This window comes from Drosophila miranda, chromosome 3 (assembly GCF_003369915.1).
Source record: "Drosophila miranda strain MSH22 chromosome 3, D.miranda_PacBio2.1, whole genome shotgun sequence".
Classification (NCBI taxonomy): Eukaryota; Metazoa; Arthropoda; class Insecta; order Diptera; family Drosophilidae; genus Drosophila; species Drosophila miranda.
The window spans coordinates 22819114-22844923 of NC_046676.1; the positions used below are offsets into that span (position 1 = coordinate 22819114).

At 43.0% G+C, this 25810-nt stretch overlaps 10 protein-coding genes across 12 annotated transcripts; 6 read left to right on the forward strand and 4 right to left on the reverse strand.

The window, feature by feature from the left end:
• Nucleotides 1-87: 87 nt before the first annotated feature.
• Nucleotides 88-567, forward strand: LOC108159700 (ventrally expressed gene D protein). Its single transcript, XM_017293213.2, has 2 exons — nt 88-195; nt 257-567. The coding sequence occupies exon 2, from the start codon at nt 257-259 to the stop codon at nt 503-505; it is 249 nt and encodes an 82-aa protein (XP_017148702.1). The 5' UTR covers nt 88-195; the 3' UTR covers nt 506-567.
• A 279-nt stretch (nt 568-846) lies between these two features.
• On the reverse strand, nt 847-3278 carry LOC108159698 (KH domain-containing, RNA-binding, signal transduction-associated protein 3). 2 transcript variants are annotated; one of them, XM_017293210.2, is made up of 6 exons: nt 3037-3277; nt 2829-2950; nt 2397-2761; nt 2243-2332; nt 1999-2093; nt 847-1716 (listed from the first exon to the last, which is right to left on the reverse strand). In XM_017293210.2, exons 1-6 carry the CDS (start codon nt 3200-3202, stop codon nt 1577-1579), a joined length of 978 nt encoding a protein of 325 aa, XP_017148699.1. In that variant the 5' UTR covers nt 3203-3277; the 3' UTR covers nt 847-1576. The 2 variants fall into 2 exon arrangements, with proteins under 2 accessions (XP_017148699.1, XP_017148700.1); XM_017293211.1 differs by lacking the exon at nt 847-1716 and having other exon boundaries at nt 2000-2093; nt 2515-2761; nt 3037-3278.
• Nucleotides 3279-3675: 397 nt separating this feature from the next.
• On the forward strand, nt 3676-4363 carry LOC108159702 (DNA polymerase epsilon subunit 4). Its single transcript, XM_017293214.2, has 2 exons — nt 3676-3919; nt 3978-4363. Exons 1-2 carry the CDS (start codon nt 3814-3816, stop codon nt 4262-4264), a joined length of 393 nt encoding a protein of 130 aa, XP_017148703.1. The 5' UTR covers nt 3676-3813; the 3' UTR covers nt 4265-4363.
• Nucleotides 4364-4790: 427 nt separating this feature from the next.
• LOC108159697 (KH domain-containing, RNA-binding, signal transduction-associated protein 2) lies at nt 4791-7602 on the reverse strand. Its single transcript, XM_017293209.2, has 5 exons — nt 7215-7602; nt 6650-7154; nt 6489-6590; nt 6248-6420; nt 4791-5486 (listed from the first exon to the last, which is right to left on the reverse strand). The coding sequence occupies exons 1-5, from the start codon at nt 7468-7470 to the stop codon at nt 5341-5343; spliced, it is 1182 nt and encodes a 393-aa protein (XP_017148698.1). The 5' UTR covers nt 7471-7602; the 3' UTR covers nt 4791-5340.
• A 2548-nt stretch (nt 7603-10150) lies between these two features.
• Nucleotides 10151-12988, forward strand: LOC117187723 (KH domain-containing, RNA-binding, signal transduction-associated protein 2). The gene is made up of 4 exons (XM_033390475.1): nt 10151-10630; nt 10708-11269; nt 11340-11440; nt 11500-12988. Exons 1-4 carry the CDS (start codon nt 10387-10389, stop codon nt 11742-11744), a joined length of 1152 nt encoding a protein of 383 aa, XP_033246366.1. The 5' UTR covers nt 10151-10386; the 3' UTR covers nt 11745-12988.
• Nucleotides 12989-13433: 445 nt separating this feature from the next.
• LOC117187722 (28S ribosomal protein S29, mitochondrial) lies at nt 13434-14777 on the reverse strand. The gene has a single exon (XM_033390474.1). It carries the CDS (start codon nt 14716-14718, stop codon nt 13534-13536), a length of 1185 nt encoding a protein of 394 aa, XP_033246365.1. The 5' UTR covers nt 14719-14777; the 3' UTR covers nt 13434-13533.
• A 207-nt stretch (nt 14778-14984) lies between these two features.
• On the forward strand, nt 14985-19585 carry LOC108159856 (DNA repair protein RAD50). The gene is made up of 10 exons (XM_017293455.2): nt 14985-15141; nt 15196-15766; nt 15822-16035; nt 16095-17273; nt 17333-17399; nt 17456-17812; nt 17866-18035; nt 18099-18359; nt 18419-18521; nt 18585-19585. Exons 1-10 carry the CDS (start codon nt 15073-15075, stop codon nt 19521-19523), a joined length of 3930 nt encoding a protein of 1309 aa, XP_017148944.1. The 5' UTR covers nt 14985-15072; the 3' UTR covers nt 19524-19585.
• LOC108159858 (probable palmitoyltransferase ZDHHC24) lies at nt 19516-21145 on the reverse strand. Its single transcript, XM_017293457.2, has 2 exons — nt 20812-21145; nt 19516-20744 (listed from the first exon to the last, which is right to left on the reverse strand). Exons 1-2 carry the CDS (start codon nt 21137-21139, stop codon nt 20119-20121), a joined length of 954 nt encoding a protein of 317 aa, XP_017148946.1. The 5' UTR covers nt 21140-21145; the 3' UTR covers nt 19516-20118.
• Nucleotides 19650-20120, forward strand: LOC108159859. Its single transcript, XM_017293458.2, has 2 exons — nt 19650-19829; nt 19889-20120. The coding sequence occupies exons 1-2, from the start codon at nt 19668-19670 to the stop codon at nt 20099-20101; spliced, it is 375 nt and encodes a 124-aa protein (XP_017148947.1). The 5' UTR covers nt 19650-19667; the 3' UTR covers nt 20102-20120.
• A 41-nt stretch (nt 21146-21186) lies between the features above and the next one.
• LOC108159857 (pickpocket protein 28) lies at nt 21187-23894 on the forward strand. Of its 2 annotated transcripts, XM_017293456.2 has the most exons (8): nt 21187-21225; nt 21276-21724; nt 21773-21973; nt 22037-22318; nt 22378-22493; nt 22550-22638; nt 22692-23277; nt 23340-23894. In XM_017293456.2, exons 2-8 carry the CDS (start codon nt 21543-21545, stop codon nt 23618-23620), a joined length of 1737 nt encoding a protein of 578 aa, XP_017148945.1. In that variant the 5' UTR covers nt 21187-21225; nt 21276-21542; the 3' UTR covers nt 23621-23894. The 2 variants fall into 2 exon arrangements, with proteins under 2 accessions (XP_017148945.1, XP_033246364.1); XM_033390473.1 differs by having other exon boundaries at nt 21220-21724.
• Nucleotides 23895-25810: the final 1916 nt, after the last annotated feature.

A 25810-nucleotide genomic window follows, 5' to 3' on the forward strand; every position in this document is an offset into this window, starting at 1 on the left:
CGCAGCGTGGAAGGAGGAGCAGGAGGAATTCCGCAATGTGCGCAGGGCATGCCTGCCATATGGTTCTCCAGGGTGGTGCTGGTGGTGGCAAGAACTTTAGTTTCCTGCTCAGTCGCGAACTGCATAGCGGACAGGACACACCACACACAGGACACTAGTCAGGAACATAAATCTGCTCCAAACCGAAACAACAAAGTGAGTTCTTATCGATCAAAGCCAAGGACGCAATACAAATAGTATATTCACGTTCCCCTAGATGATCCCACAGAGTGAGAGTCCAGCCCTGTTCGAGGACAATTTCGTTGGGGAGTCCCATACTGTCCCTGAGAATTGTGAGCATAGTCGCTGTGGCCAGAGCCAGACTGCCCTGGAGGTATACGAGAGAATTCTAAGGCGTCTACAGTCACAGCAGGAGGTCTATGCCTCAAGGGTCGACGAAGCCGCTTTGATGAAGCAAATTTGGATTGCCAGCTTTACAGGAAGCCGACTGCAATATCGAATGTAGGAGATCAAAGATCGATTGTTAAAGATTTAGGAAATAATATACCCATACTTGTGAAAATCCAACTCGAGCGTGTTTAATTTCTTCCACTCCATAGTAACATAATATTTTCAATACAAGAAAAACACCCAAAATTCATTTTGGTTCACGTTCTGTTGTTTATTCAAGCTTCCAACATACATATTCTCGTATAGTTCACAACATACAGAATGGATATAATCAAACGTCGGATACTTACCCATCAAGTCACCCGGAGTCAAGCAAAGTTTCTATTAACTATATGAACGTATTTTTTGTTTGCTTTGGATATGGGGAAAATATGAAATATACAATACTTGACAAAATGTTGTTATGCAGCATTTTTAATAGTTTATTTAAACGGTTTTTCCTTTTTAGATTTATAAATTCATAATTTTTTATTTGCTTATTTTAAAGGCTCTTGATGTCTTTGATGTCACAAATGGAATTTTGATCTGTGATAATTCAATCAGTTTATAATATTGATTATTTTAATTATCGACTCTACTGCTACAGACTCGTGTATATATAAAGTATATATTGTATATTGATTATGGGAGGATCAGCCGATTCATTAGATTCGATTAGATTAGATTATATGTAATTGGCTCTGATTGGACAATGCTTTCTTTATATTCGTTCATGATGTTTTTCATTTTATTACACATTTATGGAGAAGAATAATTAATATATGTGGAAATCAGGAAATCATAATTCGAAACAGTAATTGTAATAGATAATTGATAGGGCGTCTGCTCCGGTCCGCTGACATAAGCAAACAGCTCGAGTAGATTTATTGAAATTACGAATTAAGATTAAATTAATATTCTTCGAATTTTATAATTATTCATTATTCATTCATCATTCATCGTATATCATAATCTTGTCATCTTGTCAGGCCAAGAAGCAATTGACTTTTCTCATTGATATTTCTTTTCGGATTTAGGTATTATAAACATAAACATTGTCCTTAATTTTTCATTCATTTATGGAGTAGAGGTGGAATCAACTTGACTTGAGTTCAACTCGGGTTTATTTGAGTTGAATTTTGTTATATTATTTATATTTTTTGAGTATGGTATACGTATTGGGTTTATAGGACTTGATGGGCGGTTCGCGCATACGTTTCATGTCGGTTGGATATGGCTGTGGACGTTTATAAGCCGCTGCATTTGTCGGTATTATTGATGGACGTGCTATAAAATTGGTTCATTATTACTTTTAGTATGTTATGCGTGTTTCAAAAATGGTTTAGGTCGTTAAATATAAAACGTTTGATTGTTATTATAAAATTAGTCTTTTTTTTTATTTGCTTTAGAAGTTTCAGTTTCAGTCACTTTTTGTGCTACAAACTACCCCAACGAAACCCATCGAAAGTGCGACCCCTAGAATTTAGAGTGAGGGAAAAGAGGAGATCTAATAGATCTAGTCTCTACGAACTACGACTGTAAACAAAAGGCGTTATCAACTCCACTTACGTTTGCTGTACTCATAACCGGTGGGTGGGCCACGCTTGGGAGGCATACGATGTGGATGCTCGTATGCGTAGACCGCCTCCTCTGCCTCTTCGGCTCTATAAACAACAACATTTTATATTAGCTATGATATGATCAATCTTTGGTCGGGGAGTAAGTTCTGCTCAGATGCAAGGCCGCTCCGGTTGGTTGGGTAATCCTGGTTGGTCAGTAAATTATACAAAATTATACTTTACAATTAACTTACTCGGGCGGATTTTCCGCGGCTCTCTTGATGAGGTTTATATACTTTGGAGCACTGCTGCTGCCAGCCCCAAACTTCTTATCGAATACAGATCTGCAATCAGATCAATAACATAACTGAGAAACCGATTCAATCATTATCAGTTTCAACAATTTACCTGTAAGCCTCAAGATTCGGTCCATGGATGCTTTTGGCTGACTCGGGATCCATTTCCATGAGTTCGCGCAGCTGTTCGTGCGACACTTCGTCATTTTTGTCTGGAATTAGATACTTACGGATCTCGGCCAGGGCGTAGGCAATGCGGGCATAGCACTCGGCCGGGGTAGCCACAGTGCTGACCTCCAGAAACAGATCCTTCTGTAGATGGGAATAGCGCGGATCTCCGGAATTTCGCAGCTGCTCCTCCTTGTTGCGATCGCGAATAGAGCTGCGCCCCTTAATGGCGATCTTGCACTGCGTCTCCTCCTGCAGGCGGCGCAACGAGTTGCCCTTGGGGCCCAATATCTTCCCGGTGAAATTAAACTGCAAGTAACAGAGGGAGTCGGATATGGTGTAGCTGGTGAATGAATGTTAGGTTATTCCCCCTTACCTTTGGATATTGCTTGACAGGCACAAACACCTTTTGTGTGATTTTCATTGGCTTCTGCTTGTACACATCGGCATAGAATTCTTTGCCAGGAATGCGACCTGTGCAGTAAACACGGTCCACAGCTGTAAAGTTCCAATTTATCGTTAAAGTACAATTTAATAGCTGCACACCTATGCCGAAATTGATTTTTAATCAAGAAGATTTTTACCTTCGTCAATTAGCAGAGCACATAAGGGAAATTCGGCGGACAAACGCTGACGCTCCTCATCTAAGTCGGCCAAAAACTTTTGAGCCACCTCATTCAGGCGCGGCTGATGATCATGCACAGGTGGCTTTTCAATGAATTTCTCTATAAATTCGCCTGAACCTTCCATATTTAAACAATTCGTCTCAATTTTTGTGGCACTGGAAAATTATGTGTATTGTGCTAGAGATGATAGATTAATAAGCCAATATATCGATCAAGTTTGAAGGTGCAAGAGGTGATGCAAATATTAACATGGATATTGTTTTGGGATATATCTTCAACAGAAATCTTATCTGAGTTAGTGCAAATCGGCGCAATTTTTCTGTTATTTTATTGACGATTGAAATTTCTAGACCCGCGACTTCTGATTCTAATTGCATGTTTCAATGCAGGGGCTCGATAGTTTTCTGCGATAAGCAGCTCTTAAGATTTTATTTTTATAGATTAACAGAGTGATCATTTGATGTTTATCCTTATTTGGGATTCATTTTATATAGTTATAGATTAGTCTATTAAGTCTTCCTAGAAATCTGACAGCCCTAAATTTTGCAGCGATTGTATAAATATTGCAAGTAGTTCAAATCGCTCTGAGCTAGCTCCAGCAGGCCGATGTCTATCGATACTTATGGCGGCATTAATACTGGAAATAAATAAACGAATATAAACAATAAAGTGGCTAGCGAAGACATATTTCAGACTGAATACTCCGAAGAGCCGGAGTTGGAGGTTGAACAAAAAATGGAGACAGAACCACTGAATGCAGCCGAAGCAGAAGATGAAACAAAGGATGTGAATCCAACAGAAAAGACGACGCCTCCAGAAAACGCTGCCGCAGAAAAGCCTGGTAAAACAGCCAACTTTTTAAAAAATGCGTTTCCACTTCATCAACTCTTTTATTTTAGTTGCCACCAAGTCAGCTGCCGATCACGAGCCTGAGGCAAAGCTAACCCAGTTGCCTTTGGGACGCGTGCGAAACATAATGAAGCTGGATCCCGATATGCATGTGGCCACGCATGAAGCGGTTTTTGCAGTGACCAAAGCGGTGGAATTGTTCATTGCCTCGTTGGCCCGGGAGTCCTACACCTACACTGCACAGTCCAAAAAGAAAACAGTTCAAAAGAGAGACGTAGAACTGGCCATTTCGGCGGTAGACAGCCTGATGTTTCTCGATGGCGCCATGAACTTTTAAGTGAACTGTGATAAGCCCTTGGACTTGGGCAGCAGTGGACCCACATAATGTTATTTAACTTAATCTCAAAGATGTGAAATAAATATTGTATTCTCTTAATTTGTTATATCTGTATATCTGGGCTTCCTCCAGCCCAGACAAGACAGGATAACTCTGTCTGGGCGGAAAAGTGCCCACCCCGAGAGAAAAACAAATAATGTACGTTTCTCTTTTTTTATTATAATTTGTTTTTATTTTAGGGTTGTGTTGCGGCAAACATATTCTGTCGTATTCAGCATAAGGGTTAAATTTTAAAAATATTAAAATTAATACAAAAAAAACGTTGAATTGCATGAACAGAAAAAAATAAAAGTATACTCGTACATTGAAAGGACAACGTTGAACGTATCCGAATACTCGTTTCGGGGGGAATAGTAACGAAGCCGGCAAATTGGTGTTTTTTTGTTTTCTTTAATTTGTTTTAATAATTGATTACGAAACTTGTTTTTTGTTGTTGGTTTTGGGGCGGTCCGTGGAGGATACTTACTTGGTCGTTGGGTAACATGTGCCTGTCTCGACTTTATTTCTTGTTGGTTTATCTTATGGAACAATAATTGGAAAACTTAGACTAACATTTCGCTGTGATGGTTTTAGAAATGAATTCATTTGTTGGGGTTTTCTTGTTTTTGTGTTCTGCTCTGCTCTCTTCTTTTGTTAATTGAATTGAATGCGTTTTTAACTATAATAAAATTAATTTTTGTTTTGTTTTGCTTTTCGCTTTTGTTGTACAAAGATTTAAGGTTGTATAAAATTTGATGCATTGATTTCTGTTTTGGATTTTCCTTTGATTGCTTTCGGATTTGAACACTATTTGAATATTGGAACAATTGCAATAAATAATTAGCGTTTTTTCATTTTATTTGTTTGTTGAAGGCAATATATTAAATATGTGTGTATGGTTGGATTATTGAAGTTTAACATTTTCTTTTCGATAATTTGTTTGGAATATTACTTTTATTCTTTATGCTTAACGTTGTTTTGTAGTAGTTGTTGTTCTTGTTGTTGTAGTTGTTGGGGTATTTTGGTTAAGCGATGGGTTAACGTATTTTCGGATATGGAGCCGAGCGGTAACGCACGCTTTCACGAGAACGTGATCCAGTTTCGTACTGAGCAGATGAATGTGATCCCGAGCCCGTGGTGGTCGGGCGATATGACGATGAGGAGCGACCGTTGCTTGGTTTTGCTATTTTGAAAAGAATTTTATTTGTTGTTTAGATTTTTCATTGTTTTTGTCTCTGTGGTGCTTTTCTTTTCTTGGTTTGTTTTCTGTATTATTCTCTCCTAAGATATTCATATATACAATGGGTAAAACGAAAAGGAAATACATAAATAAATTGCTTAACCGGTTTTGAATGCACTACACCCTGGGAAATCTTTCCTTTAAATCTTTACCTCTGCGATTGCATTGAATTTACTTTGTTTTTGTTCGCGTTTAAAAAAAGGTTTCACAAACTTTGCATCAATTTTTGGATGAAAATTGAGACATATCACAGTTTGTACATATGTATTTTGAGCGTTAATTGCGGTTTCCTTGATGCTGTTTTATGGATTGGTTTTCTATATGTGAATTGAAACATTTGCTTTGGTTGTAGTTTGGTTTTTCGATCTGTTCTTTTCTGGACATACATGTTAGTAGTCTATCAATTAATGAAGATGATTTCTGGCCGTTTTACTGTTTGGTTTTGTTGGCATAGTGCATTTAAAATCTTGTTAAATATGGTGGGATGGGTGTTTCCGTTGATCATAATTTTGAGACGCGGTTTAATGGCGGTTTCTGGTTTTCTTTTTTAAAATTTACTTTTGGTTTTCGGTTTTTTTTTTTTTTGCGCGAGTTTAGTTTAACAGTTTAGTTTCCTTTCTATTTGTTACTTTTCGCAATCTCTGTTTTATCTTTGTCCTGCTGTGGGGAAAACATTAATATATCTTACGTAGAAGTCATCTTACCTGGATAGGCCGCCGCATACGATGAGGAGGAAGAGTGTGGATGGTACTCACGCCTGTAGTCACGCTCGTAGGAGGTGCTGTCGTACTGGGCATGGTGCTTCGACGACTGTGGCGGCGGTGTTGCATATCGGTCGTACTCCCCATGATGGTCGTACAGTTCATGGTCCCTTGATCTATTCAATGGATGTGATGTCATGGATTGGACAATCAGGATTGGGAAAATATATTCAGGCTAGCCTACCTATGGGTCTTAACTATGCCATAGTTTGGATCATCCATAACATACCGGGCCTTCTCCAGGATTGAGTAAACTTTCGGTTTGGACGAGGCTGGTGGCGGTGTACTGTAAGAGAATCAATCCTCAATAATTGTTAAATCATCAATCGCTTAAAAAAGTCATACCGAGTACTATAGGCTCCGTGTTCGCCATATGATTTCGAATAATGGTGCGATTTCTTATATATCCGCTCCTTTCCATCCATTTCACGCAACTGTTCAAGGCGTATGTCGTCATTGGCATCAGGTATCATGAACTTACGTACTTCACCCAGGGCATAGCTGATGCGATGGTAGGCCTCCGCTGGCGGGGCCACTGTGGATATTTCCACATGCAGATCACGGCTGAGATGTGCATATTTTGGATTGCCCGAGATCCGCAGCTCTTCCTCCTTGCCATGGTCACGCATCGAGTTGCGGCCCATAACGACCATTTTGCACATTGTCTCCTCCTGCAGTTGACGGAGTGTGTTGCCCTTGGGACCCAGGATCTTGCCAACGAAATTGAACTTGGGATACTCCTTGATCGGGAAGAGGACTTTCTGGGCCACACGGATAGGCTTCTCGCTGTACACGTTGGCGTAGATCTCCGGCTTGGGTATGCGGCCGCTAACCAAGATTTTCTCGACCTCTGCGAATAGATAATCGATTATATGCGCTACTTTTTACGTGTCTTAGCTACGCTACTGACCATCGTCCAACAGACGCTTTGTTATGACATGCTTCTTCTCCAGTGTCTTTTTTTCCTGCAAGCACTCCTGCAGATAACCATTTGTCTTTTCGTTCAACTGGGGTGTGTCCCGCAGTCCGGCGTGACTGGCGTTGTGGCTACCGTCCGCCTCGGAAGTCTCCGGAGCACCCCCGCCGGCTGCTGCTGGCTCATCTCTACGTTTCCGCTTGTAGTCTGCTGTGTCCTCGTTGTAGTCTCTATCGTAGTCACGCGGCATAGTACTCAAATATATGCTGCTTTAAGTGGAAGATCGACGAATTCCACCTATTTGCAAAATTTTTGGAAAAATTGAAAAATATTTGTCTGAAAAAAGTATGTATGTGGTAAACAGTGTGACCGCGGATTATCGTTGAAATATACCGCCCTGCCCTCAGAAACATACCGAAAATACCATCTCATTTGAAGAATATACCGACTAATTTAAGCTCAGCCCTGCCCACATAATTTTATCCAATTAATGAATCTATTTTCTACTCGACAGGCTTATTTTAAATACTTGACTTTGGTTTTTTTTTTGCCCAATGTTGGTTCCTCAACAACAATACCGTCTCGTATGATGAAAAACTGGCCTTAGCCCACTAAAGCCCCCCCTATTTAAATAGTTCAACTACTTGAGGTAAATGGCGTAAAATATTAACGATTGTAAATTCTTTTTGTAGATTCATGCTATCTGTCATCTGAACTTAAAAAAAAACAACTATATTTTTCACCTGAACTGCGCTAACATCATTAAATTTTCAATATTTTCGGTGGAAAATTGAGATACCCCCTTGGCCTTTAATAGGTTAATAGTTCTCCGTCAAGGATTGGACACCATATTGCTCAATTTAGAGATTCCGTCGAATATTATTAGCTATATAGAATATTTAGCCATGCCCACATAGTTTTATACGATTGGTAAATCATTTTTCTACTTAACTGGTGTATTCTTAATACTTGCTTTTATTGAATTTTTCGTTAAAAGAGGTTTTAGCGAAATAAGTCCAACAAAAAACAAGTAGCGAAATAGGTCAATCAAGACAAACGGAAAAGGAAATTCGTTCATATTGCTCAATTTTGATATTCCATTGAATAATGCTGACTAGCTAAATCTCTCAGCAATGCCCACATAGTTTTATCCCATTGATGAATGAATTCTCTACAAGATTGGATAGTTTTTTATCCTTGCTTTTATTGTGTTTATTGTAAAAAAAGGTTTAAACGAAAAAGTTCAACAAAAAAAAGAGTCGCTATATTGCCTGTATGCCGTAGTAGAGGCCTTTGTATACCCTATTTTGTTAATTTTATATGAAAGTATAAATATTGATATGAAGATAAAACGTAACTAATAAAGACCTTTTCTCAAATTGACATTTCTTAGACATATTCATGTATATGATGAGTGTTTTGTATATATATCTCGATCCTGATACCTATTCTTGGACCCTACAAGAAGACAATAGCTTTAAAATAACGTTGAAATATTGAAAATAATATTAAATTATATTAAAATATATTGAAAATAAATTGTTTTTGCCTGGGATGACAAACACATTCACAATTCTATAACATCCATTTCCCCCAGGGTATGGGTGCATGGAATGGGACTCATTGTTCTGAACCGGTTATGACGACTGATTCTTGGTTAATCTTTCTTCCGTCGAATATTCCCAGCTATATAGATCTCTTATTTTTGCCCAGATAATTTTATATGATTGCTGAAACAATTTTGATCAAGATTAACTATTTTTAAGTACTGGCATGTTTTTTGTTTTGACAAAAACACGATTTCAACAAAAATGTTCAATAGTCGCAGGTTGTGACGTCAATGTTGCTGGTATTTGCAGACTCATTTGTTGTCAACCAGGGTATGGGCGTTTGTATACCCTATTTCGTGAATATTATATAAAGATAATGTTTTCCAAGCTGCTTTCAAATGTAATTAATAAAGACCTTGTCGTAGATTGCTTTTTTAAGGACTCTTCATGCATTCGATTAGGTTCTTGTATAGAAATCCTGATCCCCGTAGCGATTCTTTGTCTCTATAAGAAGACCACTAATTGCAAAATATCGTTTAAAATAGATACTGACTAGATTATGCATTAATTAGAGCATGGGATGAAACACATTTCCGCAATTCTATATCATCCATTTCCCCAGGGTATGTGTGCATGGAACTAGCAACATGTTTGTGTATGGAATGGGACTCATTTGCTGTGAACCGGTTATTGCAAAATCGAATATTTCAAGCTATATAGATGCCCACTTAGCTTTATCCCATAGATAAATGCATTTTCTACAAGATTGTTTCTTTTAATTACCTTTATGTATTTTATTTTGACCAAAAAACGGTTTTCAAGTAAATGTTGCTGCAACTTTTGTGTATGGAATTAGCAACATGTTTGTGTATGGAATGAGACTCATTGTGTCTAAGGCGAACTGGGGCGAACTGCGGCGAACTGCGGCGAATTCAAATTCGATTCAAAAAAACGACCAATTTCTCATATTTATTGTTCCGTTGAATAATACTATCTATATGGAACATTTAGCCATGCCCACTCAATTTTTTACGATTGATGAATCAATTCTATACATGATTGGCCTATTCGAAATTTTGCTTTTATTGGATTGTTTATAAAATAAGGCTTAAGCAAAACCGGTCAACAAAAATTACCACTAAATGAATTTCCTTACATGGTAACTACACACTAGCTACAATTTTGCTAAATAGTAACTACATTTTCATGTAATTACCAAAGGCGCCACCTGAAGGGGAAATGTGTACGTTATCCGTTATCCACTTTTCGACTTTCGGCTGGATAACAGCCGATAGACAATCGTGTGCACCTAACAGCACGTCAAGTGCTTTCATACAGCCATGGAATCGCGCTTAACAGAACGCGGGCGAGCACACGAGCACATCTCAAGTCGGCGGAGTGTTGCCATATTTCGGCGTAAACATTGTAAAAATATACGAATAAAATACACACTTGAGAGAAAAAAAAAATTAGGGCCATAGGAAGGTTGCAGTCACATTTGCCGAAACCGAATCGAATTGACTGCGAAACGTGCCGCGCACTGTGATAACCACCCACTATTTGGCATTAAACGAGGCGACTAATTGAGAACGGGCTCCGTGGGGGAAGCAGGACAAATGGCGGAAAACGGAATGCGTGTGGGCCCAGGGTCATCTGTAGTGGCGGCAGCGGCAGGCGTTGTGGTTGCGACGGGCACAGGTGCTGCCAGCAATGGCGAGCACGAGAACGAACATAATGCGAATGGGGATATCGAAAAGGCTCAGCCGGCGCCGGCCATCCAGAAATACATGCAGGAACTGATGACAGAGCGGGCGCGCATGGAGAACCATTTTCCATTGGCTGTCAAGCTAATCGACGAAGGTATTGATTCGATGCGTGTGTCGCTTGCCCTTTGCTTGCCAAGTGCTCAATATTCCCTTTTTCTGGCCATCTTTCAGCCTTGGAGCGGGTGCAGCTAAATGGGCGCATACCCACGAGAGACCAGTACGCGGATGTCTACCAGCAGCGGACCATCAAACTGTCGCAGAAGGTGCACGTGCCCATTAAGGATAAGAAGTTCAACTACGTCGGCAAGCTGCTCGGCCCCAAGGGCAACTCCTTGCGCCGTCTGCAAGAGGAGACGCAGTGTAAAATCGTCATACTCGGTCGCTTCTCGATGAAGGACCGTGCACGCGAAGAAGAGCTGCGAAACTCAGCAGACGCCAAATACGCCCACCTGAATCTTCCGCTCCACGTCGAAGTATCCACCATTGCACCACCCGCCGAGGCGTACGCCCGCGTGGCCTACGCCCTGGCCGAGATTAGGCGCTACTTAACACCGGATAAGCACGACGACATTCGCCAGGAGCAGTACAGGGAACTCATGGAGGATCCCGAGGCGGCTAAGAAACTAACACTGCGCCAGCTCCAGCTGCAGTCGAATGTGGCTGCCAGCAGCGGACCGCCTATCTCTGGTGGCAACAATGGCAACGGCAACAATCGCTCTGGCGGCAACTACAGGTGCGTACTGCTACCCAGTAGTGGGTGTCCCATTATTAAGTTTCGCTGATTTGGATCCCTTTGCTTGCAGACACAAGTTTCCGCAGCAATCGCATTATCACCACAACGAAGAGACTGTCTACTATCGCTCACACACGAACGCCTACCACCAGCCAAAGCCATACGTGCCCCGTGAGTCTCGAGGCTCGAAAACTTTTGGGTTTTGTTACTTACTTCTATCCTTATTTCAGCCAATCAACGGGGAAATACCATGCACACGACTATGCAACCACAGACGATTGTGCGAGCCTCGCCGCCCGGAATGGTGGTCAGTGCGGCCAGTTTCAATGGTCGGAATGCAGGCCTGGGCAACGCCGGCGGTGGCGGTATAATGGCAAATAGCATTGTGGCCACCACAGGCGGCGGCATTGGTGGCACAGTGCAGCAGACCATGCGCTACCGTCCCGCTGCTCCCTATCAGTTTGTCAAAAAATAATATACATACAGTGCACATCCATTGTTGAACCATTTAGCGGCCACCCCATCAACGTCAACGTCATCGTCATCGCCATCGTACCATCCACACGGATCCACACCCATCCACGCGAACGCACGCTGCTCCAAAGGTAGAAGTACTCATTAAACACACAAAAATCATTGAACAGTTTATCACGCATTGATTTTACCAATATTTCGAGAAAGTGGAAACCAAAAACGAAACGAATCGAATCGGTAAATATATGATTAAGAAAACTAGCCTAAGTAGACGAATGCTCTAAGAAACAGATGACGAAGAGGATCGATCACCCTCCCCACAAACACACACACACCCCACCTGTACACCCACACAAACGACACTGGCACTCCTCCAAATTTGATTCAAAATCGGGGGAGTCCGCGCTGGAAACATTTTAATCTGTGCGCTTGTGTCTGTGTGTGTGCGTTGGACTCTGCGAGCATTTGGAAGAACCCGAACCGAACCCCTCAATGTGGATCGAGTTGAAACGAATTGGATTGAATTGTTTTTGTATTCAGGAAGGACCCCAGTTGGCCCAAATGTCCTTGTTTTTGTTTTTCTCTTGATTCTTTATTATTATTATTATTATTTTATTATTGACGAATTAGTTTTTCATTTAGGTATATATCCTTTCATATTTAAGTATTTTCGTCTGCATATACGTATACCCCCAAACCCCGATGCTGCTTGACCTTTATGCTTTATTTATCCAACTCCCCTGCATTTTCAACTACCTTTTTTTGTTTAATGAATTTTTATTACGTTTACGATTAGAGGAGGCTTATTATTATTATTATTATTATTCGTTACGTTGCCAGGACAAATGTAAACCTATTTCAGCTGTGTATGAATACACTATATATATCCATATATATGATATGATTTATTACACATAGTACATATGTAATACACAACCACACACGTACACATACACCGCAGACATGCATATACATATATATTCAAAGCATCAGCATAACTACATAAAAACCAAAAGAAGGAACTAGTAACGGAGCAAAGAAGAATAAATTTACATAGATCGAGGCGAGGAATGCATGCCTACGACTCGACTACGATAATATTAACGTACACATAGAGCATGGGCCACAACCGACTCCGACATACATAAATACATAATTGTTATTGTTGTTGAAAGCAGCAACTAAAATTGTAATAGAAATTATGCAAATATACATACGAAATATGACGACAAATGTTAAATTGCAGCTTAGTTCTTCTTATTATTTTGTTACCCAACCCATCCCATCCCCCATCCACGTATAGAGATGTGGAAAAGAAATATACGATGTAGAAGATATTTAATCGCTTTATTGTAGAGGTGCCCCACTGGAGTTAGAGTTTGATTTAGTTGAAGATGCGCTTCTGAAGCCGCACACATACTCTCACACACACATACACACACAAAGTGAAACAACCATCATTGATTTGTATTGATTTTTGAAACCATTATTGAAACCAATATGCATATATACAATACAAATACATATATTCGAATATTTACTATATATTTTACAGTGCATTACAGCGCTGATTATCGTTAAATAAATTCCCCCATTTGAATTCGCCATGTTGACTAAATGTGCACCAAAAACAAACAAAAAAAAACATTGATTAAATCCATAATTTATAAAAAAAAAAAAATAAAAAAAATTGGACAAACATTTTTGATTTTAATTTCTTTAACAACTCATTTTATTTATGATTATTAGCTAACAAATACGGGATACGACTATCAGTAGTCCGCTCCTCCCTACAATGCCTTTACGAGCTGCATGAGCGTGTAAGGATTCTTATTGCTCATGAACTTCAGCTGCTCCTCGAAGCCCTGCGGCGTCTTGTTGATCCAGTGGCGGTCCAAGTAGTAGTTTATGTAGCTGTGGAACTCCTTGTCCGTGTAGTTTTCTACATGAATAGGCACAAAGGGGTCGATGTGCTCAAAGCCCTCTGTACCCAGCAGATAGCGTGGCATATACGAGTCCATGTAGCCCTCGGTCATGGCGATCTTATCGACTGACAGAATGCAAACTCCATTGGTCCAGTCGTAGTTGGTGATGTCTAGGAAGGGCTGTGTCAGCGTAATGCGATCTGGGGTCACCCGCTGCTTGTTGTCCGAGAAGATACGAGTCTCGGGGTGGAAAAAGGCGTTGAAGCCATCGATGGCCACCATTATTTTGCACTGTCCCGCCGTCGAAAGCTGTTTCAGCTCTGAAATCAAAGCGACTGTTGTATCGGTGGCATACTTTATGCGCGCTATGCCATGCTCTACTAGCTCTATAAGGGACGAGCCTGCCGGTGTACTCTCACGCTTGCTCCACACATACTCCTTGTTCGTCTTCAGCTGCAGTTGCTGGAGCAGCTTGGCATTCTGCGTTTTGAAATGCACCAGCCAAGCGGCCGCATCGAAGGGCAGATCAAGCATACCCTCCTGTGAGGCGTTGGATGCCTCCTTGGGCCGTTTCATCCAATTGGGCGCCCAGGGTACATGCACCAGCAGAAAATCATTTATAGCTCCGTAGTGAAGAACATGGGCCATGGTCAATGTCTTGCCCACACCATTGTCTCCATAGAGCACATAGCGCACCACGGGCTTCGTCAGATCTGCGTTCTTAATGTAGTGGAGCAGCTCCAGCGCCGGCGACCGCACCATGAGGCAGGGTTCGGTGAAAGTCTTTATCTGCTGTTCGTACTGTTTGGGCAGGCCACCGCCGGTGAAGATTTGCTTTTTCTGCTCCACTGGTATGGTGTAGAATTTGGCCACATGCAGGGCCGAGTGCTCGCCGGGATTGGCAACGGCCGTGCGGAACTCGTTCACGCTAGCTGCCGCTGCTTCCTCAATGGGAGAGGCTTCCGCATTCGTGGACAGTTTCACAACATTGCGCTGAAGTTGTGTGGAGACACGAGACAGGTTTCCCAACTGTTTTCGAAACATTTTCATTGAGAATTTCCGTATTAAAATGTTAAATAATATAATAATATCGATACACCGTCGATGGCGATTACAGTTCAGGGATGGATGCTACTGAGTATTCAATTCAATGAATTTTAGTGTAATAATAATACACATATTGTATTTCTTACTAATTAAGAATCCTAGCTGGGTTGTTTCTTAGACAATTAGTTCAATTTCATGGTTAGTTTATAGTGCGATTAAATTAATCGATATCTGTATCGAAAAAACGCCTGTTGATTCTGATCACTCCATCCCTGGCAACCAGGCGGCAAAATTGCGTCTTGTGAAATTGGAAAATCATTTGAATCCGACTTTTGCATTTTGTGAGTGGAAGAAAACATGTCGTCAATTGATAAACTGTCCATTCAGGGTGTGCGTAGCTTTGGATCCAATGCAGAAGATCTTCAGGTAAGCAGTGGCTCACCTTCAGCTATATATAAACTTAATAAACTGGGTTTCCAGAGCCTCACATTTTCGTCGCCTGTTACCCTGATTCTGGGTGAGAATGGCTGTGGAAAGACCACAGTAATTGAGTGCATCAAGTATGCTCTGACGGGAGAGTGCCCGCCTGGTAGTGACAGAGGGAAGAGCTTTGTCCACGACCCAAAGATCTTTGGGCTGAATGAATCTTTGGCGCAAATCAAGATGCAGGTTCGGGACAAACGCGGTGCCCGTGTGTCCATCTGTCGCACCATGAAAGTCTCCAGCAAGCGTGGCAAGGTCTCGTTTGAGACTATGGACTCCACTATCAACTTTCTAACTGATGCGGGGCATTCAAAACGTGAGAACCAGGACTCATTGAGCGGCCGCACAGTGGACATTGATTTGGCCATCTCTGACTTCATGGGCGTGTCGAAGGCTATCATAAACAACGTCCTATTCTGTCACCAAGAGGACTCCAGTTGGCCGCTGGACGAGGCTAAGAAATTAAAGGAGAAGTTCGATGCTATCTTTGGCATTACCGAGTACAACAAAGCCCTGGATAAGATCATTAAGATGCGAAAGGAAGCCATGGATGAGCTCAAGGTAATGGGTGAGTGTCTACAATTTTCGTTTTAAGCCAGCATAAAGATGTATTAATACAACAGAGGCCGGAATGAAGCATGTGGCGTATCTTAAGCAAGAGATGGAAGTAAAAACGCTGGGCCTGCAGAAGGCTCAGAAAAAATGTGATTCCATCAAAGCGCAGTGCAGTGAATGCGAGGAGGAGATGAAACCCATTGAGTCTAGGCTGCAGGAAATCCGAGACATTGAATATGAAATTGGAAAACATCAGGCGCAGAAAGTGGAAATGGATACCAAGTACGTTCGTTCCAGATTATTCTTTCCCGAAATCTAACTATCCAACGATTCTTTTACAGGCATAAGAACTGCAAGGAGCAAATTTCAGCCGTTTCCAGGAAAATCAAGACCCACTTTGAGGGTTCTTTGGTTGATTTGGATCTAGAGATCGACAACTTTCATCAGCGAATGTCCGAAATGAGACACAAACGCTCCGAAACGGAAGAACAATTGTCCAAGCTAAAAAAATCCCACGGAGAAACGCATCAGACACAGACCGTGCAAGACAAGAAATGTTGCCTGGCCAAGCAGCGGCACCAGAGCGAGCAGGCGTGCAAGACACAGTTGGTAAAGCGGGTCAAGGATCTTTGCCATGAGTTGCAAATTCCCATACCGGGTGATCTGATGGCAGAGCCCGAGAAACTGGTTGACTTACTGCAGGACATCGAAGGGGTCATCTTGAGCAAGCACTGTGAGATCACAGAAGTCTCCGGGCACAACGACAACGCGGATAAGGCCAGGCAAGTGAAGATCGACGAACTGCGCATTGATTTAACCAAGTCGGAACAAGGCGTAACGGCGCAGGAAAAGCAAAAGGAGGCCAGCCAACGGGAGAGTGAGACACTGAAGGTAAAGGTTCAGCAAATTGAAACCTCCATGCAGGAACTGAAGCTGCTGGAGAAGCAGATAGCCGACGCCGATGCCATCTATGAGCGCACATCGAAAAACTTCAATCAGGAGAATTTCCGGGAAATCATAGCCGGCAAAAAGGTTAACATAGCCCAAAAACAGGCTCTCTTCAAGAAACTGGATGAGAAACTGACGTTCCTGGGGTCCATGGCCAAGCTGGTGGCCGAAATGAATCTCAAGGAAAAGGAGCTGGAGAAGAAGAACCAGGAGATCCATCGCGTGCGCAGTCGGCACTCGGATAATTTTGGAAAGTTCTTCAAGGAGCCCATCGCCAGCAATTATCGCCGCTCCCTGCAAGGTGTCTACGACAAGGTGCGTCGCGAGATTCAAGATCTAAACGAGCAAGCCAATGCCCAGAAGCTGAAGGAACAATCGTATGAGATAAAGCGCAAGAATCTCATTGCTGAGACTGCTCGCATGGAAAAGGAGCTGAAGGAGGCCGAGGAGCTCATATTTCAAAAGTGCCGCTCCACACCATACGATGAGCTTCTGGAGCGTAGCAAGTTGGCCTTTTCCAAGCTACAGCTTGAGCATGGTGCCCATAAATCTGCAGAGGCTCTGTACAAGAAGTGAGTCCAAACAGTTTTCGCTGAAAAGGGAACCAAAACTAAACCATATTTACTACTAGGTACATACAGAAGATCAATGAAGAGCCGTGCTGTCCCCTATGTCATCACAATATGTCGGGCGATGAGGTGAAGTCTGCTGGCATGTTATCTCTGACAATCATTCCCAATCCCTTTGATTTTAGGCCTGTGATCTAACCACCGAGCTATCCGATGAAATCCAAAAGTTGCCAGACAACATCAGTAGATCGGAAAAGGCTCTGAAAGCAGAGCAATTGAAGTACGAGAACTTGTTGCACATCAAACCCAGCATTCTTAAGGTGAAGGAGCTAAAAGAGATCTTGCCCAAGAAGAAGGAAGAGCTGACCGAAGTTGAGATGCTACTGGGAGAGACTGTCAGCGAATATGAGACGCTGATTGCCCTGATTGGAGAGCCCACCCAAAACATGGACCTAGCCAATTCAATGCTGGGCGATATGACTCTGCTCGATGAAGCCCTCAAGGATTCTGTGCGTGTTAAGAAGGATCTGGATCAGCTTAAGGTAAGCGGATGATAAGCTATGATGGACCAGGACTCTTACTCTTCGGTTTTTAGAGTAAACTACCAGCTTCGTATGATTCGAGTGTATCGATGGATGCTCTGCAAGCGGAGAAGAGTCAGGTCTCAAAGGACTTGGAGACAGAACGCAAGGAGTTGGACAGCACGCAGCATACTTTTGAGCAGCACGTTGACGCTCTCAATCGTTTGCGTGAAGTTAAAAATGGGTAATGTTTTCAAACAGTCAAAACAGTTCCCTATAAGTCGACTAATCCCGTTTAATGACATAGATTAAAAGATAAGCAACTAAAGCTGCAAGAGGGGCTGCAGAGCTTGCCACAGTTGAAGGAGAGGCTCAATGAACTGATTCAACTTCTCGTCACCATAACCACAGAAATAAGCGAGCTGAAGGCCAAGATTCAACCGCTCAAACAGAAGCTAAGGGCTGCTATAGACGAGAAGGAGCGTCTGAAAGAAGCCGAACGTAAAAAGTTGAGTCAGCTTAATTCTAAATATAATTCATACAAAAGTACAGATCAGGATATACAAAGGTAGGTCCTACAAAAATATTTTAGTCTCAGATAAAACTAAATCTAAAATCCATGCTCAGGTTGCACAAAGAAGCTCAGGACTATGCTAAATTGGATCTGAAGAATGAGATCAGCACACTCGAAGACTCCATAAGGGCCACTAAAGAACAGCTGAAACAATTGGCAAGTGAAGTATTTCAATGCCTCCGATAAAAACGCACCTAATATTTAGTTCTGGTTCCGCAGGAAGCCGAAATAAAATCGAAAACCGTGCAACTGGATAGCGTAAACACCGAGTGTCTTAATCAGCAGACCGTTGAGCGCGACCTGAAAGACAATCGCGAGCTCAAGCAGCTGCAGGATAACGAAACAGAGCTGAGAAAAACCTGTGAGAATCTGGCCAAAAAGTTGGGCAATTTGGACTTGCGCAACGTCAGCAGGGAGAAAATGGATTTAACCAAGAGACGGGAAGCTGGCACAGTGCGCAAGGGAGAGCTGCTGGGCCAGCTGGGCGAGATTCGCAGTCAGGTGGAGAGACTGCAGCGGGAGATCGATGAACCCCGATTCAGGGAGGCGGTTAAGAATTTCAGAAAAGGCAACTACGAGATGGTTGTCACACGTCACAGTATTGATGACTTGGCCCAGCTTCGATTTGCCTTGGAATGGGCCCTCATACAGTTCCATGCGGAGAAGATGGAGAAAATCAACCGACTAATCCGGGAATACTGGCGTATGATCTATCGCGGAAACGACATCGACTACATACAAGTGAAGACCGACGAGGTCAACACAGATGCATCTGCTGATCGCCGCAAAACCTACAACTATCGCGTGGTCCAGTCCAAGAACAACACGGAGATCGAGATGCGTGGGCGCTGCAGCGCCGGCCAACGGGTGCTGGCCTCTCTCATCATCCGGATGGCTCTAGCCGAGACGTTCAGCAGTAATTGTGGAGTCTTGGCTCTGGACGAGCCAACCACGAACCTGGATCGCATCAACATCACATCGCTGTGCGATGCCCTCAACTGCATTGTGGAGGAGCGTCAGACGCAGTCCAACTTCATGCTAATCATCATCACCCACGATGAGAACTTTATCTCCTCGCTGGGCAAGATCACCAGCTATCATCGTGTGTTCCGGAACGATGAGTGCAAATCGGTTATACGCAAAGTGCAAATCGGTTGAAAAGTAGCTCCTCAGCGATTCTTTTTAATAACTCAATAAATTATCTGAACTGAAGCCTGTTATCGTAATGTTTGCTTTTCTTGTCAAAACATCTATTGCAATAATTGATAATTGTTTGCGAAGTGTTTTGTTCAGTTTCCGGGCATGGACAAAGTCGTGTGGCTGCTGCTGTCGGCAATTCTTCTCGCCACTGATGCTATTGGATACTCAGTACAGTTTGGAATGATGCAATCCCAGGCCGTGCCCATCTATGAAATGAGCTACAACATATCTGAAACGTTTCTTACTGTGGAGGTCACACAAAAGGTTGGATTTCTATCATTTGTATCGATGTAAATATGAACTAATTTTTAATTTATATGCAGGATAAATTGATTTCCAATATTAACCTGATTTTGGTCTTGGACGAGAGTCAAGTGGAACGGGTGGTGGTGGCAACCATACTCACGGGCGGAGTCGGCTGCAACTACACCATACTGCTAATTGCCTGCATCCAGCCCGAGGAAATTCCAGCAATAGTCACGGTACTCATCTACGGACTGCCCAGTCGGGAGGCCTCAAAAATACATCTATCTTAACCTAGCTCAAACACAGATCAGTCTTCGCTCTCCTTGGTAGAGGTAGAGGCCCTCCAGTGGTAGCCATCGTCGGGTAGATCACTGCGAATGAGTGGCGATAGCCAGGCTATGTGCATGCGCACTCCAAAGACACTTCTTAGGTTCTGCCTGACTCCTCGTTTGTATTTGAGCTTTCGCTGCTTCGTGCGGTCGGCGGAAACTCCGCCACGGAGCACAATCGGCACATGATAGCCCAACAGGAGGATGCCGTACGCCAAGGCCAGCACATTGAGGCTGTAGAAGAGCAGGTAGATGTTGGTCCAGAAGCCGCCGGTCACCAGCAGCAACATGGGGCAGGTCAGCTTGAGGACTGTCAGCCAATTGCAGTATATGCTGCTATGGATTATCCACATGTAGATCGAGTTGTAGACCAGGGCGTACACAGAGCCCACAAACAAATAGAAAATGAAGCCCATAAAGAAGCGATGGTTCCGGTGGCCGATGCAACAGCCCGTGTATAGGCAGTGGTGATCCCGCTTCAGTATGCAAGCGCCGCATATCTTGCAGTGCCACGATCTGGGCGGGGCCAGCCGATTGCACTCTGTGCACTCGCGCCACTCAAGGCGCTCCGCCGACTGCTCCGGCGGCGGCTCCACTTGCTTGACTGTGAATTGAAATGGTTCATAGTAGTTCCCATCACTGGACCATCGGCTGGACACTGTGTGGCTCACCGTTTACGCTGGTGTCGATCATCATGCATGCGATCATGTTCCCCTTGATGTTGAACACCAGAAACATGGCCATGAGGAAGGTGAAGGTGTGGAAGAAGCCGCCCGGCTCGTGGAATGCCGGCAACACCACAATAATCTCGAACATGAACACAATCGGCAGAAAGACGCCGATGAGCAGGAAGCACAAGACATCTGCCAGCCGCCGGGGCAGCGGATTGCTCCGGATTTTCATTTTATTATATATTCTTAAGGTAAACAACGATCGCAGGGCTTGGAGTTCCAGAACTGACGATGGTTCGCTTTTCATCACGTGCGGCCAAGCTTTCATTGCAAATGGGGCCAAAGCTTTTTTGACCAAAGCGCCACATATTTGTTGCGGAAAGCTTCGCAAGCGAGAGCTGCACTTCAGTCGAGGTAGAATCATATTAAAAGTATATTTAAATCAATTAAAAACTATTTCACAGGGCAGACAAGCTCCAACAATTTGATGTGGGACTTGTGGAAGCGGAAGACTGATACAATTTGCTTATCTTATCAGACACGACCGCACGACAAGTGTACGTAAACCTAATTGAATGAAAATGCTTGCGGCAACTGTTGTCAAAGTAATTAACTTGAAAGGATTTACTCTGACTCGACACAAATCACCGCAATCGATAGGACGCATTAATTATTTGGGTCTTTAATGTGGGGGTGTTTGTTGCTGATTGCCTTCGAGATATTAGGTATTTATGGAGACGTTAGCAGGAATTAGCTCAATAGTTGCAATGGAGTCATCAAAGAAACCAGAAAGGAAGGGATCCTCTATGTTTCTGTTAAGGAGCTTTGGCAGGAGTCTCAAAGAATTCCTCAAGAGCACGGGCCTGCATGGACTGAAGTTTGTGGGAGACTCCAGTCTCAGCAGTTGGGAGAGGTGAGAGGAGATGTGAATTAAAAATACAACCCCTACAACCGACATTAGATCATTTTTCTTTTGCTCATTTGTGGTCGCCTTGGTGATCACATGCAATCTCATCGTGAACATCTACGCCAAGTGGGATAGTACACCGGTGATAATTGGGATCAGCCCACAGGCCACCTCCATTCTGAAAGTTCCCTTTCCGGCCATCACCATATGCAACATGAATCAGGTTCAGAGCAGCCAGGTTTCCCATTACAAAGAGTAAGTTCTATCGTTTTTCTAATCCTAAAGATAGAGCTCTAATCCTATAGGGTATCGCTGTAGAGGCTCCGATGAAAGTGCTATCTTGAAGCTGTTGTGTAACTCCGAAATCGACGACTCTGATGACCTTGAAGATGTTGTGAAACGCAGTAGTTTTGCTCGGAATACCCTCAGGATATCTGATTTTGTTTCGAAACACTCGCAGCACTGCGATACAATGCTGCTCCACTGCAGATTCAATGCCGTAGAGCACAACTGCTCGCACCTGTTTCAACCACTCCTGACGGACGAGGGGCTCTGCTGTGTATTCAACTTCCAGCCACCAGAGTTCCTCTACAAGCCATTGTAAGAGTGCATATCGTTTTGTGGGATATGACCAAGTAAATCATCCCATTTCACTCCAGTTCAAAAAGCAAACGAAATTTAACAATGAAAAATGGGTTTGAGGCGGTCAAATGGAATCCAGAGACAGGTTATCCCGACAAATTACCAGCCAAATATTATCCAGCGACAGCCATTGGTGAGTGGCTATGGATAATAGAAAAAAATATATGTAATTAGTGCAAGAACTTCTAGGGACTGGGATTACACTGGGATTTAGTGCTGTTCTCGATGCCCAGATGAGCGAGTACTACTGCTCCTCTACTAATGGACCCGGCTTCAAGGTAAGATTGATCTGATATCCATCAAGTAATCTTGTGTTTAAATTATTTTGCAGGTTTACTTCCACAATCCAACCGAAGTACCTGTTGTTAAGGAGGCAGGACTCATCACCGCCATCGGCTATGAAACCAACTACCGCATGGAGGTGGTACGAGCCGAGGCAGTGCCAGCCATTCGCTCCATTTCTCGGGATGGTCGCCAGTGCCTTTTCGGAAACGAGAAGGAACTGATCTTCTACAAGACCTACAGCCGGCTGAATTGCGAGCACGAATGCATGGCTGGATACTTGTACGAGTCGTGTGCCTGCATACCCTTTGACTATCCGCAGATCTACAGCAACGCCACAATGTGTGGCATGAAGGACACTCTCTGCCTGCGTCGGGCCCAACAGGCGGCCATCCGACCTGAATGGGTCAAGTGCCGGCAGCAGTGCCTGCCCAGCTGCTTCGACCTCAGCTACTTGGCCAGCGGCTTCTCTTTTCCCCTGGCCACTAGCAAATTCCAGTTGGCCAATCCTCTGGTGGAGAGCATGAACAAATCGTATCTGAGAGAGAACATAGCAGTCATCAATGTCTACTACCGTGAGTCCGTCTACTACGGCAATATGAAGAATGCCTATGTCGGATTGACAGAGTTCCTGTGTAAGTTGATCCCTACTGTCTCTCTGACAGATAACTTTATTCTACTCTTTCGTGCACTCCAGCTAACATTGGTGGCGTGATGGGCCTGTTTATGGGCTTTAGTGTAATCTCACTGGCCGAAATCTTTTACTTTCTTCTTCTGAAACCCCTCGTAGAACTCTTCATGTGGAAAAGATCACCACAGGTTGACATAAAGCATAATGCATTTGCCATAGAAAAGCCGGGGATTTCCGATAATGAAGCCATGTGGCATACACGAGAACTGTATCCCCAGGGTCTAACGCTAAAGTTCAGCAGAAAAGTAAAGCGAAGTCGAAATAGCTCAAATGTATTCCCCCAGTGAGAAATAATAGAACATAATAGTTCTACCACAAAATTGCAAATACAGTGCTTGCTAAATTATTTAACGCTTATATTTGTGTATGTGTATGTGTATGTGTATGTGTGTGTGAGTACATATAAAAATAAACTGCCATATCATGCATATCATTTGCTGACCACCAAAAAGAAAAATTTGAATGGAAATCAGTTCCATCTAGCCGTTGGACCCCACAAAAAGAAACACTTGAGTAATTGAATTGAATAATAAATATGAAACCCATAAAAAATTTCGGTTATTTGAATAATAAATGAAAAGTTCAATCGTAAATAAAATATACATAAGCGAATGTATTACATATGTTTTCAAGATCTGAGGATAAATATCAAACGCTGCTGGAAAACCTAACAAAATATTGAGTATTTCTTGAATGTTAATTGAAAAGAAAAAACTCTTCAACTGAATCAACTTCTGGCAGAACACATTGTACATAATGTTGTTTATATGTACATATATATATGCATAATTTAACTCTCTTAAGCATCTTCTCCTTGGTACTCGTGGAACTCTCACAGCTGCCGTCCTGCGAGCGAGCAGATGGGTCCATCGCAAAGTCCGTAATAGTATACTCTGGCCGTGCTTAATGCAATTAACTAAGTTTCTTGGTTAAAAGGGCCACCCCTAAGAGTGTACTAAGTATCACCCTTATTTATACGATGTATTTTATGTCAATAAGAGCATTTTGGCCAAAATTACTTTTCCCTGCTACGGTAGCAGCTCGGGGGAAGTACATAAAACAAGAATTCTGGTTGCCTCCTCCTCTTCCTCTGGCTGGCCCCCCATTGCGTTCGTTTCCGTTTACGGTTAACTATCGAAGATGCCACATTTCTCGGTCGTCTTCTTGGGCAAATTCCCGTGGCTGTGGCCAAGGACGGGACACGGAAACGCTTGCCTTCGCTTTCCCTGCGTTAATTACTGACCTCAACGTGCACGTGAAGCGACTAATTTTCGCACACAGCTATTCGGAGCAATGCATAGCTGCATTCATGCATTCATTCAGCAGGAGCACGGTGTCTCTGTTCTTCCTTCTTCGTCCTTCGTCCGCCTTCTGCTCGACATCCTCTCCATCCGCATCGTTTGCCATCTGCAGACCATCTCTGAAACAGCCCGAAGGGTTTGGCAATACCACAGAAAATGGGGAGGGCACACTGAGAAACGGCAAGGGTAAAAGCGGAGTGAAAAGCATTCTCACAGTTGAAGACAATTTGCAAAATTGCATCGCTCTTGATGTTTTGCACGTGGATTCCATCTGCTTTCTGCCTTCTTGTTTTTGTGGCGAGTCAACAATGCAATTGTGCTCTTTTTTCTGGCCCCGACTGTGCGGTACAGTGCGTTTAAAAAGTGTGGAACACCTATCAAATAAAAGCAGGTTGGATGTCCGCCTTGATCCAAATAAGATATCTATCATGCTGCCATTGTATGATTCTTGGCCATTCTTGATGTCGAATCAAAAACTAACAGATACTGTCTGACTTTTAAGCCCTCGTCTTCACGCTTTATCTTTTGGTATTATCTCTTGTAAAGACTTACCAAATTGTCTACAGCTGTCTAACAAGATGCTACAACGCATTGCATTGTGGTAGGTTGGTGAGGGTGGGGAGCAGGTTTTTAAGGAGTTGGGTTTAAGGGGGCCATCTAAAACCAACTACAAAAAGCTTTGCTCTCGACCATCTTTCAAGCGATAAGACAACTGGCGCAAATGATTACGACGTGTTCTGTGGAAACGTATACATCCAGAGGGCGAATGCTGAGCTGCAAGGGCGGCATCAAGGTACGAAGATAGGGTAGGAAGGGCAGTTGTAACAGGACCCAGTCCCAGTCAGAGTACCAGTCGCAGCCAACGATGCTTCGTAAATGTCAAGAGCAGGACTAGATTCAATTCTTTATGGCTGTGTTAACGAGCCAATTCGCCCCCCACCGGAGTAGGGATACCAGAAACTTTGGCTTTAGATGAAAAATTATGCCATTAAAATGGTGAAAACAAACCACAAATTATTTTTTAAGTCAGCTCTGGTTAGTTTTCCCCGTCAGGGGTAGAGAAAGTAAGAAGAGGGTTAAATGCGCACACGAGTAATTAACATCACATTTTGCTGGCAAAAGTTGTCAACTTGACAATGAAGTTTTCCCTTCACTGCCACTCACTGGGCGGGGCGA

Bases quoted from the DNA above. Each gene is read 5' to 3' on its own strand.
- LOC108159698 (XM_017293210.2), bottom strand. From the start codon at position 3,202: ATGGAAGGTTCAGGCGAATTTATAGAGAAATTCATTGAAAAGCCACCT. The intron at 2,333-2,396 runs GTAAATTGTTGA...ATCTGATTGCAG, and splicing joins CCGAATCTTGAGGCTTACAG to ATCTGTATTCGATAAGAAGT. The intron at 1,717-1,998 runs GTAAGTGGAGTT...CCAATTTTATAG, and splicing joins CGGTTATGAGTACAGCAAAC to CACGTCCATCAATAATACCG.
- LOC117187723 (XM_033390475.1), top strand. From the start codon at position 10,387: ATGGCGGAAAACGGAATGCGTGTGGGCCCAGGGTCATCTGTAGTGGCG. The intron at 10,631-10,707 runs GTATTGATTCGA...GCCATCTTTCAG, and splicing joins TGTCAAGCTAATCGACGAAG to CCTTGGAGCGGGTGCAGCTA. The intron at 11,270-11,339 runs GTGCGTACTGCT...CTTTGCTTGCAG, and splicing joins CGCTCTGGCGGCAACTACAG to ACACAAGTTTCCGCAGCAAT.
- LOC108159697 (XM_017293209.2), bottom strand. From the start codon at position 7,470: ATGCCGCGTGACTACGATAGAGACTACAACGAGGACACAGCAGACTAC. The intron at 6,591-6,649 runs GTATGACTTTTT...ATTCTCTTACAG, and splicing joins CACGGAGCCTATAGTACTCG to TACACCGCCACCAGCCTCGT. The intron at 5,487-6,247 runs GTAAGATGACTT...TTTTCAAAATAG, and splicing joins GTATGCGGCGGCCTATCCAG to CAAAACCAAGCAACGGTCGC.
- LOC108159702 (XM_017293214.2), top strand. From the start codon at position 3,814: ATGGAGACAGAACCACTGAATGCAGCCGAAGCAGAAGATGAAACAAAG. The intron at 3,920-3,977 runs GTAAAACAGCCA...CTTTTATTTTAG, and splicing joins CGCTGCCGCAGAAAAGCCTG to TTGCCACCAAGTCAGCTGCC.
- LOC108159858 (XM_017293457.2), bottom strand. From the start codon at position 21,139: ATGAAAGCTTGGCCGCACGTGATGAAAAGCGAACCATCGTCAGTTCTG. The intron at 20,745-20,811 runs GTGAGCCACACA...TTCAATTCACAG, and splicing joins GATCGACACCAGCGTAAACG to TCAAGCAAGTGGAGCCGCCG.
- LOC117187722 (XM_033390474.1), bottom strand. From the start codon at position 14,718: ATGAAAATGTTTCGAAAACAGTTGGGAAACCTGTCTCGTGTCTCCACA.
- LOC108159700 (XM_017293213.2), top strand. From the start codon at position 257: ATGATCCCACAGAGTGAGAGTCCAGCCCTGTTCGAGGACAATTTCGTT.
- LOC108159859 (XM_017293458.2), top strand. From the start codon at position 19,668: ATGGACAAAGTCGTGTGGCTGCTGCTGTCGGCAATTCTTCTCGCCACT. The intron at 19,830-19,888 runs GTTGGATTTCTA...ATTTATATGCAG, and splicing joins CTGTGGAGGTCACACAAAAG to GATAAATTGATTTCCAATAT.
- LOC108159856 (XM_017293455.2), top strand. From the start codon at position 15,073: ATGTCGTCAATTGATAAACTGTCCATTCAGGGTGTGCGTAGCTTTGGA. The intron at 15,142-15,195 runs GTAAGCAGTGGC...CTGGGTTTCCAG, and splicing joins CCAATGCAGAAGATCTTCAG to AGCCTCACATTTTCGTCGCC. The intron at 17,274-17,332 runs GTGAGTCCAAAC...ATTTACTACTAG, and splicing joins GCAGAGGCTCTGTACAAGAA to GTACATACAGAAGATCAATG.
- LOC108159857 (XM_017293456.2), top strand. From the start codon at position 21,543: ATGGAGACGTTAGCAGGAATTAGCTCAATAGTTGCAATGGAGTCATCA. The intron at 21,725-21,772 runs GTGAGAGGAGAT...AACCGACATTAG, and splicing joins AGTCTCAGCAGTTGGGAGAG to ATCATTTTTCTTTTGCTCAT. The intron at 22,639-22,691 runs GTAAGATTGATC...ATTATTTTGCAG, and splicing joins CTAATGGACCCGGCTTCAAG to GTTTACTTCCACAATCCAAC.